Raw genomic sequence first — 17,547 nt, forward strand, 5'->3', positions numbered from 1 at the left:
CACACAGATCCACCAAAAAAAATCCAAAAACTGGGCTTACCTGAGAGCTTCGATCAGCCTCTTAAATCACCATGCAGTCGGCCGATCTAGGGCTGCATGAGTGAACAACTTCAAGGAACCTTCGGCCCACTCTAATACCAAGTAGAAATCACTAATTGCAGATTTAGTCGAGTTTCTTGTGAAAGGAAAGAGGGGGAAGATGAAGGTTTCAGCAGTAGAGAAGAAAGGAGAAGAAGAAAAGAGTAGGAAGTTAACCAGGATTGTAAAATTAACCCTAGCCGCCTACCTTTCATTATATTTATACTTAACTTAAAGGTTGAGATATTACAAGGGTGCCCTTAGTAGGGCGGCTACTAATATAGCTGAACAGTCACAACTTAAAAAAACATAAACTAATGGGCCTAAAGCCCAACAACTTCCTAACTAAATAAAAACAACTCGGACCAACTCAACAAAGTACTTTTACGAAAGCACTTTTACAAAAGTACATTTATAAAATTCAACTAGGCATAATTTTATAAGTGGTATTTTAAAATTCAACTAGGGATAATTTTGGAAGAAAATATTTGAATAAGTATTTATTGTATAAGCACTTAAAAAAGCTGGAAATTTAGCCCCTGTTTGAGAACACTTATAAGAAGTACTTTTAAGAGTTGGGACCACACATTAAGTGGTTTTATGTGTGTGGTAAAAAAGTGGGAAATAAGTAGTTCTTAAAAAAGTGACCTGAAGTTGGCTTTTTTTTAGCACTTCTTGAAGAAGCACTTCTCCAAAAAAATAGAACGAACCAGTCCCTAATATTTTCTTGTAATACCTAAAATACCCCTGCACAAGGGTTATACCTCCATCTCCTCTCATTCGAACATATCTTCTAGGTAGCGGCGCACCCACTTACAGGTCCACTAGCGACGATCGGCAGTGAGGAAAAGTGGCCAGCGGACCTTTTGTTTGGCCACTTTCTTCTATTTTCTGAAGTTATTCTTCTCATTTACCCATTGTGCTCGTTTGGTCCTCTATTGCCTATCATGCACCAGCACTGGGACTTGTTAAGGGCTGCCGGTGTAACCTTTTGTTCAGTATCGGAGGCAATCAGGGAGTACCCAGATTTTTTCAGGAAGTATTTAGGCAGAGTTGTCCCTCCTAATGATAACTACTACGCTGCGCTAAACTCTGCCGTTTTCAGTGGAGGTGGAGATGGCGGCGCTGTGAACTCAGATAGCAGCGGCGGCAGTGGAGGTGGTAATCCGCCATTAGCCCATTTTCCGATGATGCAACCGGTTCTGAATTGCGTGCTGGCTCAAGCAACAACTCTTTCACATGGTCTGCTTGAACCACTTCATTGTCCCTCTTCTGCTATACAAACGCACAGACCATGTATTAATTCCCTCTCTCTCTCTCTGGTCTTATTTATGGTGATTGAGGAGAAGTATATATAAGCTTACCTCAACCTTGAAAACATTTAAAACCAGGCCTCTGAAAGTGGTTACATTGGCGTTTGTTACTTCAAGTCTTAGAGAATTCATGGCCTCCATCAACCTCACAAACCCACCAGTCCTGTGCTCGCAGAACACTTTGAGGAAGAACTCATTTCCATCTACTTGAGTCACTTCCACTTGAACCTATTGGCGTGTCAGTCATCTCATAACAACAGAAAACAAAGTTTGAGCAGAATACATTCACTACCTCCATTTGCTGGGTCGTCTTATCATCTGTGATAACTGAATCAGGATTCTGTGTGGAGGCTCCAGTTGTCTTGCTAACTGGTGATGAATGGCCTGTTCCATGATCGATCTTTCCCAACATCGACATTCCCATTACTAATTTGTCGTTCTCTGGGTTAGTCAGGTTGTTGTAAACTGATCCATTTTGATCAGTTGCTGCAGTGTTCGAGCTGTTATTTCTGTTGTCGTTACCATGATATCCAATTCCAGTAGCTCCCTTGGCTCTTTCATCATCTGATGGCTCCTCAAGCTCTTCCCATATTACTTGGAAAGTTGGAAGTACCAGTGCGTTGTTTTGGAGGGTGACAATACAGATACAGTGGGGGAGTTCTACTCTGTGGCACTGACAATTAATTATCAGCAAGCAGATACAGAACACGAGAAGCAGAATTGTCTCAAAGGTCATTTCAGCAAGTAATTCACAAATTGTTATAGAGGGCGTTCAGGCCAGTGCTGTCAAAGGCAGAGAATGCCTGAAATTATTATTAATTGGGTCCACATGGAGATTCACGTGTGGGTTCATGTGGGCTCTTAGTTGTCATGATGTGGGGTCCACGTGGGCTCTCAGTTGTCATGATGTGGGGTCCATCTAGGCTCTCAGTTGAAATGTACAGTATAACATGTGAAAAGCCTTGTATATATGTATGAGTGAAGTGAGGGCTAAAATTGTCATTTGTGTCAATATAAGCACTTATGGGGAAAGTAGTTTACCAAACATCCCCACCCTAATAAGTGCTTAAAAACATAATAAGTGATTTGGCAAGGGGGTTACAAAACATCCTTAAGTGGTTGTTAAAATAAGTACTTCTGTAACAAGTACTTCTTTTAACAACCACTAAATCATCAAACAGGGCCCAAATGAGCCCTTATTTCAGGCTTATTTCCCAAATATCAATAAGTGCATAATTGCCCAAATAAGCACTTGTTTCGAATCAGAACTCCCAAACATAGCCTTGGTAGTAGAGAGACTTCTTGAGAAGGCATAAATTAAAAATGAAATCTTGTCTTTGTTCCATTTTCATGATCATGACAAGGCAAGGAACTTTCTTAAAGGATGATTCCAAACGAGATCTAAGATAACCATGGAACAGAAACCCAAAGCAGTAAAGGATTTAAGAATTACCAGTGAACAGATGACAAAAGCACTTGACTTCAAAAAACAATGTTGCTGAACTCATTATGCTAGCGTTGTAGGATAGAAAAAGTATTTGATGTATCAAAAATGGAGAAGGTACTAGTGGGTCTATCGGGTGTTCAAAACATTTGATGTCAGAAACCTTAAAAGAAAACCTGATAAGCAAATAGCTTAAAGGACACTGCAGAAAACTATCAATGTTCTTTGTTTGTTGTTGCAGGAATTGGAGGATTGTCAGCTAATCCTAGAAAAGTTTTTTATCAGACTATCCAGTGTTATCAAAGTGTTGACTAATCATTGCCTAGTCTATCAACTAGTTAGTTTGGGGCCAGCTGGTCAGACTAACTGCATCACTAACTAGTGAGTCCGTACTTGTGATGTGTTCACCTAGGAAAACTAAGCATCAACTACGTTGACTAAAAGACCACATAGTTATTTTAAAGCTTTATTTGTTTGTTTGTATTTATAGTTATCTGAAATAATATAGAATATGTTTGTATTTTGTTATATTCATGCTGCTGTCTTAAATGTTTGTGATGAGAGTCATGAGACATGATTGGATTATGGTCTATAGAATGAAAAAAAAAACATAAAATTAGAGAAACAGTGGATGAGTTCTTTTAAGTTTTCTTCTAATTAGTAGCATGCTGTTATAGACTTGCCACAAACTCTTTCTTTGGAAAAACAAAGGCTATAATTCCCTATCTTAACCTGTCCAACCTAACTTTTTTATGTTTGGAAAACAAATACTGTAAACTAAAATATCATTGTTTTATTGCATAGTTGTTTAACTTATTTATGAGATTGCATCAATATCATAAATTTATAATTTATCTTTTTCAGCAATTAGTTGGCACCTAGGCATCAACTAGAGAAGCCAAAACAACCATTATTTTCTCACCTCATTGGTACCACTGAAACTATTGTCAAGTTGTTTGCAGATTCAGAAGATGTTGTACAGTATGATGTCCTTGTCTCCTTGAGTTGCTTGATCTGACATATTTTCTAGCTTTCACAAACTAACATTATGTTTGGTTTTTGACATTTTGCTGATTGTTTTTGAATATTTCTTAACAATCTTCCATGAACAATTAGGCTCTGTAACAAATTCTTCAATTTTGTTCATTACTTTGGTTGCCGGAGTTCATATTAGTAGACTAGATGCATTCCTGTAGCTTTTGTTTTTTTATTGCTGTTAAGAAGCGTGTGGACGGGGGTGCTGTTAGAGGTTGTCCCATTTTTATGTTACTGTCCCATACTTATTAGGGGCAGAACAATCTTTTGCATGGTTTCTTAACCTATAAATAAATATGGCTGCCAGAGGGGGAGACATTGTTTTAAAAGTGCAAGGCGCAAGGCGAGGCATGTGCCTTTTTGAAGCAAGGCGCAAAAATAAAAAATGCTAAAAAAATAAAAAATATTAGAACAGAACATTCAAAAAATGCCAAAAAATTCAAGAAATGCAAAAAATAAAAAAAGAATATTAAACATAATTTTAATTAGAAATATGAACTTAAATTTTAAAATAAATGCTTTAAAAAACCTATTATCTAAAATTAGAATACATGAACATAACATGTAAGCGTATTCAAATGAAAATTTAAAAATAAAATCAAGCATATAAAGCATTTTCAAGCATGTAAAACTTACAATCTCTTTTTTTCCTCAATTGCATTACTTCAAGTAGCTAATGTGATGTAAAACATATTGCATTCTTGTTTTACATCACATTAGCTACTTGAAGTAATGCAATTGAGGAAAATAGCTACTTGAAGCAAAACATATTGCATTCCTATTCATAAAAAAAACATATTGCATTCCTATTCATAAAAAAAACATATTGCATTCTTGATTCTACGAGCTGCTTTGTACCACGTTCCTCGAGGTAAGCCCAAATAAGTCCATGTTAGGGTCTTAAATTCTTAATTCTCACATAAAAAATAATGATTTTATAACTTTAATTGCCTTTGAAGAAGACATTTAATTAAAATGAATGAATGAGCAACATTAGCAAATAGGGGGTTCTCAGAACTTCGGTGAGTGAGCGAAGCAAGCGGCAAAAAGCGTGAAATTTTAAAAAGGCGCATACCTGGGCTGAGGCGCAAGGCGCATCAGGCGTGCACCTTTTGAAAGGGCTGCGCCTAGGACCTAGGTGAGGCGCATACCCTAAAATGCGCTTTGCCTGTGTGCCTAGGCGTACTTTTTAAATCACTGGGGGGAGATAGATTTCTTTTCTTTTCTCTCTATCTTTTCTTTTCTTTCTTTCTTACAAGCGGAAATTCCATTTATAGTTGCAAATTTCATGAATAGACCCATATGTTGACTTTAGAAGATAATGTTGATTTAATGTTTCCAGATGACTTATTTGATTAATATATTTTGGTTTAGTACATTTCCTTAGTATTATAGATTTTATGTTTTCTCAAAAACATGCTATTATTATTATTTTTAATTTATTTGTGCTTCTCAATGGTTTTCTTTGATTTCATGTCTGCAGCCTTGAGTTTTGATTGGCAAGTGCAATCAAAATATGGAATCCTCCACTTTGCTGTTTAACCAGCTTAAGGTTTAATTCTACCACTATTTTTAACCTGTCCTACAGCCTATTGATTTCTTGCACTTATTTTCCTGTGCAGCCTGTGCAGCTTCTTCATGGTGATTTATTAATTATCTTTCTACTCTCAGCTGCATTTGTTTGTTGATGATATTGAATGTTAGAATGATTTATGCTGCCTTTTTGAAAGATGAGTTTGAAAATCTGTTACAATACATTATTTTACATTCTAGAAGAAACTATTGCAAAAGTTGTATTTTTTTGAAAAAATGAAACTTCTCTGATAATACCATTTTCTAATTGGGGAAATAGGTGAAGAAAACTATCGTAGATTTTGATGCTGAAGGCTGTAAAACAATTTTTGTAATGTTTTGCCACCCCTAATGTAGAAGAACATCGATACAACATGTCAACCACAGGATATTGCATTTTTTTTTGATTTCTTACTCAAATTGTATATCCAAATGAATTATAATAATCACCTTCATCTAGCTTTGTGCCAACTGTATGAAGTCGGCTACATGAATCCTTGTTGGCCATTTAATCTTTTTTAGTTCCTCTTTGTAGCCCCACGTTGCTTTCTCATTGTCTCTTAACCAACCAACCGCCACTTCAGAGTCACATTTAATTATTAGTTTTCCAAGTCCATGTCTCTTGCCTTTGCACTCCTTGGAGTATAGGATGGAGTTCAGACTTTGTAGAATCCCCATTGCCGATGGGGTTGAGAACATGGTCATAATAACACCATAAAAACTCCATCCACTCTAGAGGGACCTTGGTTTCCAAGACTTCTCCCATCAAAGTTTGTAGCCATCCTTAGGTGTTGCCCATAGCCTTTGTACTACCATCTTCTTTTCGTTGAAGAAATTGCAGCCGCTTCCCCTCACTTTCTCCAAAGATCATCATATGAGAATGGTTTGACAATTTCCAAAGATTTGATCCGATGTATCACCCTAGCCATGATATATCCAATTACAGCTGCCTTGCTTCATTCCTTCTCTTTGAAGATTCTTGAATTTCTTTCTTCCCATACTATCCATAAAACTGCTGTCGTTGTGTATCTCCACATAATTCTCCTTCTCTTTGGTCATGTGAAAGTTTTCAAACAGAACAACCCAACCACTTCACAGGCAGAGTCTACCTGCACCAAACTAAAGACAAGAACCATTCCAAAATACAAGTAACAATTGGATGTGAGATTAGTAAGTGATAACAAGTCTCCCATTGGCTTTGCACAGAATGCACCAACTTGGGGATTTAGATTTTTTAGGTGGCAATTACTTTAGCAAACAACCATGTTAGCATTATTTTTACTCAATGCATGGGCATTTTGATTTTTAGGTGAAATGTCTTGAGAAATGTGCACTTCATGCTAGATGGCATTGAGTCTAGTTTGGTTAAATTATAGGGGTATCTATACCCCTTGCACAACTTAGGGAGCTTTGACCGTTTTTTTTATCAGTAAAAGTGTTTTATTTAAAATAGGTTTAAAATAAAGTTTTACAACATGTAGAAGGGAATAATGTTCCCAAATTAGTACATATTTCTGTCCCACTTTATAGCACAGCCCAAAACAGTTGTTGCCTCAGTGCCCCTTGTTTGGCAAGATAATCAGCTAACCCATTTGCATTCCTTCTGATCCATTTGAATCCAGCCTTTACCTCCTTTGCAATCTTTTCCACTTCCCTAATCACATGTTTGAAGGTCCACGGAGTGATTCTATTGTTTGTAGGCCAAGAGATGATCACTCTTGAGTCCCCCTCTACCTCAATATGCCTAAGTCCTAGCTGCTTTGCTAGCTTCAGCCCTTGTAGCAGTGCCAATAATTCAGCTTTTAGTGAGTTTCCAATGCCAATCGGTCCTGAGAACAAAGCCAATATCCTCCTTTCAGACTTCCTGATTGCTCTTCCTATACCTGATAGTCCTGGATTTCTAAGGGAGCTCCCATCAAAATTCAGCTTAATCCTGTTGCCTTCTGGAGGTTTCCACTCCATCCTTACTTTCTCTTTCACTCTTGAAGACTGTGCTATTTTTGTCTAGGTTATTAGAATGTGATTGAGAAATCTTGGAAGCAATGCAAGGATTTTACCCAATGAGCTACTTTAACCTTTATAGTGTCTATTACTTCCTCCACTATTCTACTTTTCTCCAAGAAAATTCTGTTATTCCTTTTTTCCCATACCACCCAACAAATTGCTGCCTTCATAGCTCTCCACATTACATCTCTCTTTTCTTTGGTTGTCTCAAGAAATCACAGTTGAAAAGTCCTGCGACATTTTGAGTGGAAACCCTCCTGCAACTAAAGAAAATACAAAAGAACTCCCAAATGTGATGCACAAAGGAACAAGATATTAATAAATGTGAAAGGGTCTCACCACTTTCTTTACAAAGGGAGCACATGTGAGGAGAAAGGCAAGCAAAAGGCCTTCTTCTTTGCAGCATATCACAAGTATTTACCTTGCTAAGGAAAATTTCCCAACAGAAAACTTGAATTTTGTTTTTTTGGGGGGGGATAGGCTTACTCCAAATTTCTTCCACAGGGAGTTTCTCAACTGAGATGCTAGGCGAGGCAAGAATACTGAAGAAAGAATAGCAAGTAAAGAGGCCATCTGAAGAGCCTACCCAAATTCTGGAATCTTTCAAGGATCCGTCCAAGTGAACTTGTCCTAGTAGATCCAGCAAATGAACTAAGGACTCACATTCATTTTCCCCAAGGCCCCTCCTGAAACCCAGATTCCAATTAACCCCTTTTGGACCAGGTGTTCCCAAATTACACAGAGTTTCCCTCATAAAGGAGCTTTGACTGTTCAAAAGAAGCATTTTAACATGCCTCTCTGATTCATCTTGATTAGAAGAGATACAAAATTTTAATATATTTTCTTGAGAAACTTTTTTCTTTGTAACTTTGTTGAACCTACAATTCTTCCTATATAACAAACAGGCTGCAGAACCTTTTTTTCTTATGTATAATTAAATTCAGATCGATGTATGATTTTGTTTTGTAATGACTGCAAACAGGCTGCAGAACCTTTTTTCTTATTAGCGGGTCCTAATGTGATTGAATCAGAGGAGCACATTTTACGGATGGCCAAACACATAAAGAGTATCGCCTCGAAGTAAGTTACCAGCCTTGCTAATAGTTCATTTGTTTTTGCTAAATTGTATAAGAAACATGTTCCTCTCTAAATGCATGTCAGAATTCTGATATGTAAATTCATATCAACTTTTTAGACTTGGTTTACAGCTGGTATTCAAGTCAAGCTTTGATAAGGCTAACCGTACATCCTCCAAATCATTCCGTGGTCCTGGAATGGCTGAAGGTCTAAAGGTAGAATCTTTCATGTATTTGTAATTTGCACTTGGTGCAACATTTAGACACTCATTGTCCTTGTTTGAAGACACAATTCATTATGGACATTAAAAAATTCAAATTAAGACGTACTTTTATGGCATTTGATACGTGGTGTATCAGAACAAGGAAACAACATAAGTAACTATTTTGGCAAATTTATCAAGAAAAGTGCAACAATATGTTTGTAGCATTGAATAAGAGTTATTGTTGACATATACAAAATGATGGATTTATATAGACTTAAAACAACTATTCTTATTAGTCCTTTTCAAATGCAGATACTTGAAAAGGTCAAAATAGCATATGACATCCCTGTAGTGACAGATGTTCATGAGGCTAGCCAGGTAATTTTTTGTTTTCCTCTTTCAGAACTAAACCCTTCTATGTGGAAATGCTTCTTTTTAACAAACGTCAGCACTCATGTTCATTATCTTTCTGTCAGTTTTGATTTATACAATCTGGCTGTTGGATATCAAGTTTCATTACAAAGTTAAAGCTAAGCGCAAACTATAGATGAGGAAAGTTGGATGACTAATTTATTATGATTGTTTTCAAAACATTTCATTTTTTCCCAGTGTGAACCTGTTGGCAGGGTTGCAGATATTATTCAGATTCCAGCTTTTCTGTGCCGTCAGGTTGGTATTAAAATATTTAACTTATTTACATAAAACATTCAACATATTTAACATTTTATAGATCAATTTCATTTTGGTCGTTCTCAGTGCCAATTCAGCATCCATAATAATAAAAGAAAAACTTATATTTAGAATGGGTGTGGGTGTGAATTTTTCTTTTTTCCCCTCTGCTAATATCATAATATTTCTTGTTATGACAGACAGATCTTCTGGTTGCAGCTGCAAAGACTGGGAAAATTATCAATATTAAGAAGGGCCAATTTTGTGCTCCTTCTGTGAGTTTCTTAATCATCTATGCTTTTTTTTTTGAACTTTAATATGTTTATTTTCCAGCCAAACAGGACCTGTTTTACAAATTGCAGGGTTTCTGTTCCATAATTCTTTTCATCCCCTGATTGTAGCCTTGACTGTCATTTGGAAGCATGCTATCCAACTAGAATATCTTGATACCTGCACAAAGAGTGGCCTTGTGTTGTGGGGATCAAACTCAACAATAATGACGTAGAAACTTGTGCAAATCTTGGGTTGTGAAATTATGTCATGGCCAATTAAATACTTGGGACTCCCCATTGGGTGGGAACTCAAAAGAGCCATATTTTTAGGAGGGGGTATCAAAACATTTTCAAGGAAGCTGGAGGCTTGAAAGAAGAATTACATATCAATTGGAGGAAGAGTGAAAGAGAAAAGAAAAAGAACATATCTCTCTTTTTGGAAAGTGACTTTGGAGGTTTCCTAGAGAAGGCAAGGACACTGTGGCACTTGGTGATTAGAAGCATTCATGGCTGAATGCAGGTAAGATTCTGGGGTTGCCAGAAGCTCTACTCTTATGTCCATGGAAGAATGGAAGATAATTATGTCTAACTTTCCAGTGACCACTCTTTCCACAATACATTGGAGTTAACCCGTTGATGGGTTAAACGGTAAAATTTTGAAATAATAGAAACTCCTCTTGGAACTTGAGTTTTAGAAGGATTTTGAGAGGTATGGAATCCCTGGAGGTCATCAATGTATTGACTCTGAAGCGACCAGCTAGCAGTTTAGTAGGATAGTGATGCACAGTGCTCAGTATAATTTTCTTTAGGAACTGCTATTATGCAAATTTAATGCTAATGCTTTGATAGATTTCACCATTCTATTATAGATTGGAGATAACCAGATCTGTTAATTATAAACTTTCATGTTTTTTTCTCTTTCATCTTAAAAATTGGATTAATTAACAATCATGATATCTGGCAGGTCATGGTAAATTCTGCAGAGAAAGTTAGATTAGCAGGGAATCAAAATGTAATGGTCTGTGAGCGGGGAACCATGTTTGGCTATAGTAAGTCCACAGAAGTTGCTTACTTTCTTCAATAACTTATTAATGTTTATTTGTTTTTCTTGAGTTTGTAAAATTACCATTTCCAGATTCCTTTTGATTTGGACACTGAGGACCCATTTTTTATTGTAGCCAGATGAAACTGTGCAAGCAAAAGTAGAACTAAACTGTCACTGGGTCTAGAATTTGCTTAATTGTGCAAGAAATATTTTTTTGGATTGTGCAAGAAATATGTCTTGATTGTGCAAAAAAACGATTTTGAGTTCTTGCTGAAGGAGCAAATTAAGAGCTGCCAATTGAATGCATGCTGAATGCAGTTGGGCCAAATAGCATATGGCTACTACATTCTGTGCTAAACAACCAAAGTGTCCTTATGAAGGTTTAGCCAATGTCACCTCTAAGAATTTTAGGAGCAAAGTGATCTACAAGTTCTTTACTTATTTTCCATTGTCATATCCTGGGAATAAAGTTATCTCTTGCATTGTTGGCAGAAGCTTTTTTTTTTCTTGGTATAGTTAAACAACTAAATTGGGATTTAATTTGTAGATGACTTGATTGTTGACCCACGCAACTTGGAGTGGATGAGGGAAGCTAATTGTCCTATTGTAAGTAAATAATTTCTCATTTTTTTTTTTCTGTTCTCGTGCTGCATCTCATGTTTGTGTTTAAACCAAGTATTTTCTTGATGGCTAACAAGTGTAAAATCCTATTCTCAGATATCGTTTTTTGATTGGTAGCAAATAATTTTTATTGGGTGAGTGGTGTTGGAAGTGGAATGTTAATGGGTGGTTCTCAGTGAGATCTTTGGCTTTAAAACTGAACAGTTCAGGTCTATCAGATTTGCCTTGCAAACAAGTTTGGAATCCTACTCCTCCATCAAAAGTGAACTTTCTGGTTTGGGCTATGTCTCTGGATAAATGCCTCACTAGAACAAATCTGGAGAGAAGGGATCTGCATCTCTTGGATCTGTCTTGTGGCCTTTGTGGTCTGGTTCCTGAAATGATTGACCACCTAGGATTACACTGTTCTATCACTTCTAAGGTGTGGGGTCATGTTCTCAATGCAGTTGGGTTATGCCGAGCTCAGTCAAAGACTTAATGTGCTGCTGGAATGTCCAAGGTCTGAAGAAAAAAGGAAAGATTGTCTGGAGGTCTGTGCCTACAGCTGTATATCTGGACTGAAAGGAACAGTAGAATCTTCTGTAACAAAGTGAAGAGCTCAGAAGAATTAATCCTTTCTGCTGTTAGCAGACTGATATCTTGGGTATCTGTTAAATCTGAATTCAAAAACCAGAATGTGTCTGAGTTGTTAAGATCCCATTCCCTTTGGAGCTTGTATTCTGTTCTGTTTTCCTGGCTGATCTCATTGAGGCTAGAGAGCTGTTGTACTATATGCTTGTTGGTTTCTAATAAAATTTATCTTACATTTCTAAACAAAAAAATTATTGGTCATGAGAAAAAGAATCAGTTACTTGCAAAATATGTCAAGCAGACAAGCATCTGTGTGCTTTAGGATGCCATCTGCCACCTAACCCTTTCTTTCACCATTGACTTTCCCTGCTCAATTAACTGACTCCAAAATAACCTATTCAATTCACCCCTTGTTTAGCCATAGTATAAGCCAAACAGTTTGCTGATGTATGGACCAAAGAAAAGGCGATTCCTAGTTCCTGTTCCATGACTTTTATCACCCTCATGATGAATTATTGCAATGATCCTGGATTGTTGCCCTTTAGTCAAGTAGCCAGCCCATAATTACTTTAAAATTCCCTTACATCATTGCGCTCCTCAAATTAATCAGTCTCCTATCTACAAACCTTGTAACACTGCTAGTAGCTCCAGCCTTGTGGAATCCACAGCCTATGGGTCTCAAGCATATGGAGAAAATGAACACTGTTAAGTATCCCTTCCATACCTGAAAATTAAGGATTACCTAATCTACATGAATTTAGATTTAACTTTACTTGATATCCAACTAGAGTAATTAAACTGTAGGTACTGTTGTAGATAAAGATGCCACCAATTAACATCCTCGAAGAATGTCATCCATGTAGAAAGGGGTCGAAAAGATGTAGAGTTTTGATCCAATGCACCTCTTTCACTAAGAGTGCTTGTTTGAACTGTTCCTTTGAATGTTCATTCATTACTCTCCTCCCATATAGTCCAAAGAACCACTGTTGTGGCACTTCTCCACATGATCTTCCCTTTCTTTCTTGGTAGTTGGAGGCTTTGATGAAACACTTCACATTAGTTGGACGGTTCCAGTGTTTGAATGCACCTAAACCGAGAAAAGAACCATTCCCAAATACTAGCAACAAATTGGTAGGGGATTAGTAGATGGTAAGCAGATTCTCCATTCACATTAAAAGATGGTAAACATGCGGGAATAAGCACCAATAGGGTCTTCTCTTTTGAAGGGTTTGACAAGTGTTATTTTTTTTTTGGTATACCTCTCAACAGAAAGCCCTCAGTTTGAGTGGCATTGGTCCACTTTATATGTGTAGGAGAGCTTTGAAAAAAGGAAGCACATGTGAAAACCCCTGAAGAATTAGTGGTCTATATTCTACAATCAAGTTTGTCAAGCTCTAAGAGCACACCCTCTAGAAATCTTAACAAGTTTGATGCTACTGGGCTTTAGAATCTCTTACACCTTTTATAAAACTCAAATCCCAAGTTGATTTATCAAAAAAAAAACTCAAATCCCAAGGTTTAACACAAGCAAAATGGGAGACAAGTTTGGCTTTGTAAGAAGAAATGGAGAACAAGAAAACAATCTTTTACAGGACCTTTTCCCCCACCAAGATCAAAGGTCTTCTCATAATTATATCTTATTCCTAAAAATACATCATACTAAATAAAACTCAAGAAAGGATATCAAACCTAAGTAAGATGGCTTTCCATGGTAAATGCCAACATTAATCTTGTAGTCAAACTAGCATCCTATTCATTACGTGCACCCCATGGATGCTAGCAACCATATTATGACATTTGCCCAATAGAGCCGAATTTCTTAATGCCAATTTGCCTAATCCCAATCTTCCATGCTATTTTCTTTTGCATACTGCTTCCCAGTTTATCAAATGGTCTCTCTTGGAATCCTTTGGTTCCTGTAGAAAATCTTTTCATTGTTTTCTCCAACTTTTTTTGCAATTGAGGCTGAAATCTTAAAATTGGAGAGGTAGGTTGTCGAAGGTTGAGTTTATTAGCATGACTCTTCATCTCTATATTTATATTTTTAGCCAATTAGAAGTTTTTAGAAAATCTATCCAAGACAAGATTCTAGAAGGTATTGGATATTGGGTTGCATGAGAGATAGTCCCAGATATCTCATTGGCCAATGAATCATTGAATATCCTAAGATAAATGTATACCTCCCCACCTCCTCCCTACCTCCTTGTCCATATTCATACTTTCCATGCAGTTCTTGTCTAGGTTGAGTCCTCAACCTAGCAAGTTTTCCAAAGAATTTTATTAAGGGTTGCAAATTCCTTGCCCCTGTGGTTGTTTTAATACTTGTTGTTATTTCATTAAGCAGTTTTTTTTCCCAAATACGAGCTAGATTGCTCTTGTGGTTGTTTTCTTTGCATATTGTCTTGTGCATTCTCTGGTCCATTCTATAACAAGTACATGGTGCATTCCTATTTCAATCAAAATGTCTTGTTCATCATTATGTGAAAATTGGAAACATCATGTAGGGATGATTAAAAGAAAAATAATTTAGTTTAGAGAAACATATTGCATGTTTGAAAATGTAGAGAACACTGATGTGGGCCCCATAGCTGTGGTCCCCACTGTGTTCGTAGGACAATATGTGCAATTATTTGTTTCAGTCATGTTAGTGTTAGTTGGTGGTCAGCTTGTTATTTCAGTTTTTTATTTGCTTTGTCATGTAAGTATTAAGGGCAGATTTGTCCTTTCCTCTATCTACTGAACATAACCTATAAATACTAAGAGAGTGGCGGCGGCAGATCAATTTCAGAATCTGTCCCTCCTTTCAAGCCTTTGTGTTCTCCTGTTCTTCTCCTCTCTTTTCTTCTTTTCTTTACTTTTCTTCTACCTTTTCTAATATGAAATCTATTAGGATTCAAGGCTGATTGTAGTCTTGATCGCCTACTTGGTATCAAAGCCTATCTAGGGTTTCTCATGTGTGTCTAGTCCAGCCGACCACATGAGAACTATCTAGGGCTAGAAGTTTATAAAGAAGTGTTCATTGGCTGATTCTTGGAGGTTACCAGAAGAGTTTAGCAGCTGTTCGAAGACTTGGCACGGCTTGCAGAGTGTTGGTAATCAGGAAGAATCAGAGAAGGCTAGGGTTTAGGCAACGTTGGAAGGTAGCGAACAGAATTCTTTGGGTAAGTCTTATTTATTTTCTAGAGATTGCAATCAGTCAAGATAGGTTGGACCTATCTAGAAGGAGCGGCCGAACTGTTTTTGGAGTTTTCTCTCAGAGGTGATCAGTTTTTTAGGGTTTCACATTGACCCTATGGCAAGACCTAACTGTTAACCCCTTGGAAAGTGTGGCTGAGCACTTATTTTAGACCTACGATTAAAACCCTAATTCTGTTCCAGCATCTCAGATTGCTCTCTAAGCTGGTTTCAGACCTGTCTCTTGGTTTCAAGCTCTTTTAGGGGGTGAAAACTTGTACAGACTGCTTGGTACTGTGATTGCCGATTGGTTTCAGATCGGACCTGCACTAGTTTCATGCATATACCGTGATTACAGATTGGTTTCAGATTAGACCTGCATTGATTCCATACTGATTTTTGATTGTGATAGTCGCTCAAGTGCTGTTTTCTGTTGTAGTAACCCTAATAGTTCGTAACTACTGATTCTTGACCAAGAATGGAGTTTAAAAATCAGGGAGAAGGTAGTTTTGGGAACAACAGTTATGGTAGTATATCTGAAACTAGGTTTCAGATTACAACTGTGAGATTTGAAGGGTCAAACTACTTGGAATGGGCCCAATCAGCCATGATGGCTATTGGGGGCAGGGGAAAACTAGGTTACCTCTTGGGAGATGTGAAAGAACCTTCCAAGGAGGATCCATTGTATACCAAGTGGGTTCCAGAGAACTGCTTGATTATGACATGGCTGTGTAACTCTATGCAGCCACATATCAGCCGAAATTACTTGTGGGCAAAGACAACCAAGGAGATATGGGATGTTATGAAAGAAACCTATCCCAACCCCTTAACGTTGCCAGAGCCCATGGACTGAAGTGTGAAGTGAATAGTCTTAAACAAGGAGAGAAATCGGTTTCTGTCTACTTCTCTACCTTGAAACCCTTATGGCATGAAATTGATCATCTAGAGACTCTTGAGTGGGAAAGTCCCAAAGATGCACAGACTTATATAAAGCAAGTCGAGACGAATAGGGTATTTGAATTTTTGGCTGGCCTGAATTCAGATTATGACATTGTGAGGCAATAGATACTGACCAGAGATAGTGTGACCCTCTCTCAAGCATACTCCCTGGTGCATAGTGAAGAGACCAGGAGGAAAGTTATGATGCAACCTCAGCTCTTTTCCCCAGCCCTGGTAGCTGTTAAACCTAAGTCAGGGGGTGATACAGAAAGGGACAGGAAGAAGGAAGACAAACGGGATCTGGTATGTGAACATTGCAAGAAATCCAAGCATACAAAAGATACTTGTTGGAAGCTGCACCCTCATTTAGTCCCAGCAAAACTAAGAAATAAGAAGGGTAATGCTCATGTGGCTGTGAATACTGATTCAGCATCCTCGTCAGGCACAAAAGGCACACCCCTAGAGACCTTATCCGCGGTTCGGGCTGCCCTAATACAGTTGGAAAAGGAAGTTGGGAGTTCAGCTCAGCCATCTCAGTCACCATCAGCCCCTGCCACATCTGCATTTTCACATTCAGGTACTCGAGCCTCAACCTACCATGTTTCAGCTCCAGGTAATACTGAACACTGTTGGGTAATAGATTCAGGTGCATCCGACCATATGACTAGCTTGCCATCCTTGTTCACTACATATCATTTATCCTCTGGTAGAGATAAAGTATCCATTGCTGATGGCTCTCTTGTTCCCATTTCTGGCAAGGGTGACATCAAGTTATCTGATACCATCTCTTTATCTTCTGTTTTGCATGTTCCTAAGCTAGATACTAACCTGCTCTCAGTCAGTAGTATTACCAAACATATGAACTGTCCAGTAACCTTTTTCCCTGATCGATGTGTTTTTCAGGACTTGGAGACAAGGTGATTGGGACTGGCCGTGAGACGAATGGGATTTATCTGCTTGGAGAGAGTTCTCGTTGGGAAGAGCCAGTGGATAAGAAGTCCTTTGTTTCTTAGTTTGTGAGTTCGGTTATGCTTTGGCATAATCGATTAGGTCATTTATCTTTTCGGTCTTTGAAGAGTCTTTTTCTTGCTTTATTTGAGTCTGTTGAGATGTCGAAGTTGTGATGTGAGAGTTGTGAGTTTGCCAAACATTGTAGAACATCTTATTCTTTGAGTAATAAAAGGAGTAATAATTCTTTTTATATTGTGCATACTGATGTTTGGGGGCCATATCACATCCATTCTATGGGTGGGTACAGATATTTTCTGTTGTTTGTTGATGACTATACCCGATTTTCTTGGGTCTATCTAATGCGTTCTCGAGATGAGGTTCCCGCTCTGACCCAAAACTTTCATCAAATGATTCTAACCCAGTTTGGGGCCAAAATCAAAGTTCTTAGATCCAATAATGCAAAGGAATACTTTGCAAAGCCATTAACTTCTTACCTCCTTAATCATGGGGTTATTCACCAGAGCACTTGTCCTCATACACCACAACAGAATGGGGTTGCCGAAAGGAAGAATAGGCAC

The 17,547-nt window shown here is 37.7% G+C and overlaps 1 protein-coding gene across 2 annotated transcripts in view; it reads left to right on the plus strand.

Moving 5' to 3' along the window:
• LOC104608399 (2-dehydro-3-deoxyphosphooctonate aldolase) overlaps positions 1–17,547 on the plus strand; it is a 53,304-nt gene that overhangs the window by 12,826 nt on the left and 22,931 nt on the right. For both annotated transcript variants that reach the window (XM_010274372.3, XM_010274371.3), the window contains 8 exons: positions 5,354–5,422; positions 8,429–8,526; positions 8,642–8,738; positions 9,041–9,106; positions 9,338–9,397; positions 9,598–9,672; positions 10,634–10,718; positions 11,262–11,320. In XM_010274372.3, coding sequence (XP_010272674.1) covers positions 5,387–5,422; positions 8,429–8,526; positions 8,642–8,738; positions 9,041–9,106; positions 9,338–9,397; positions 9,598–9,672; positions 10,634–10,718; positions 11,262–11,320 — 576 coding nt within the window. In that variant the 5' untranslated portion in view covers positions 5,354–5,386. The remainder of the gene's footprint in view (positions 1–5,353; positions 5,423–8,428; positions 8,527–8,641; positions 8,739–9,040; positions 9,107–9,337; positions 9,398–9,597; positions 9,673–10,633; positions 10,719–11,261; positions 11,321–17,547) is intronic.

The sequence above is a fragment of the Nelumbo nucifera genome, chromosome 6 (assembly GCF_055504915.1).
Source record: "Nelumbo nucifera cultivar China Antique chromosome 6, China Antique-T2T, whole genome shotgun sequence".
Classification (NCBI taxonomy): domain Eukaryota; kingdom Viridiplantae; phylum Streptophyta; class Magnoliopsida; order Proteales; family Nelumbonaceae; genus Nelumbo; species Nelumbo nucifera.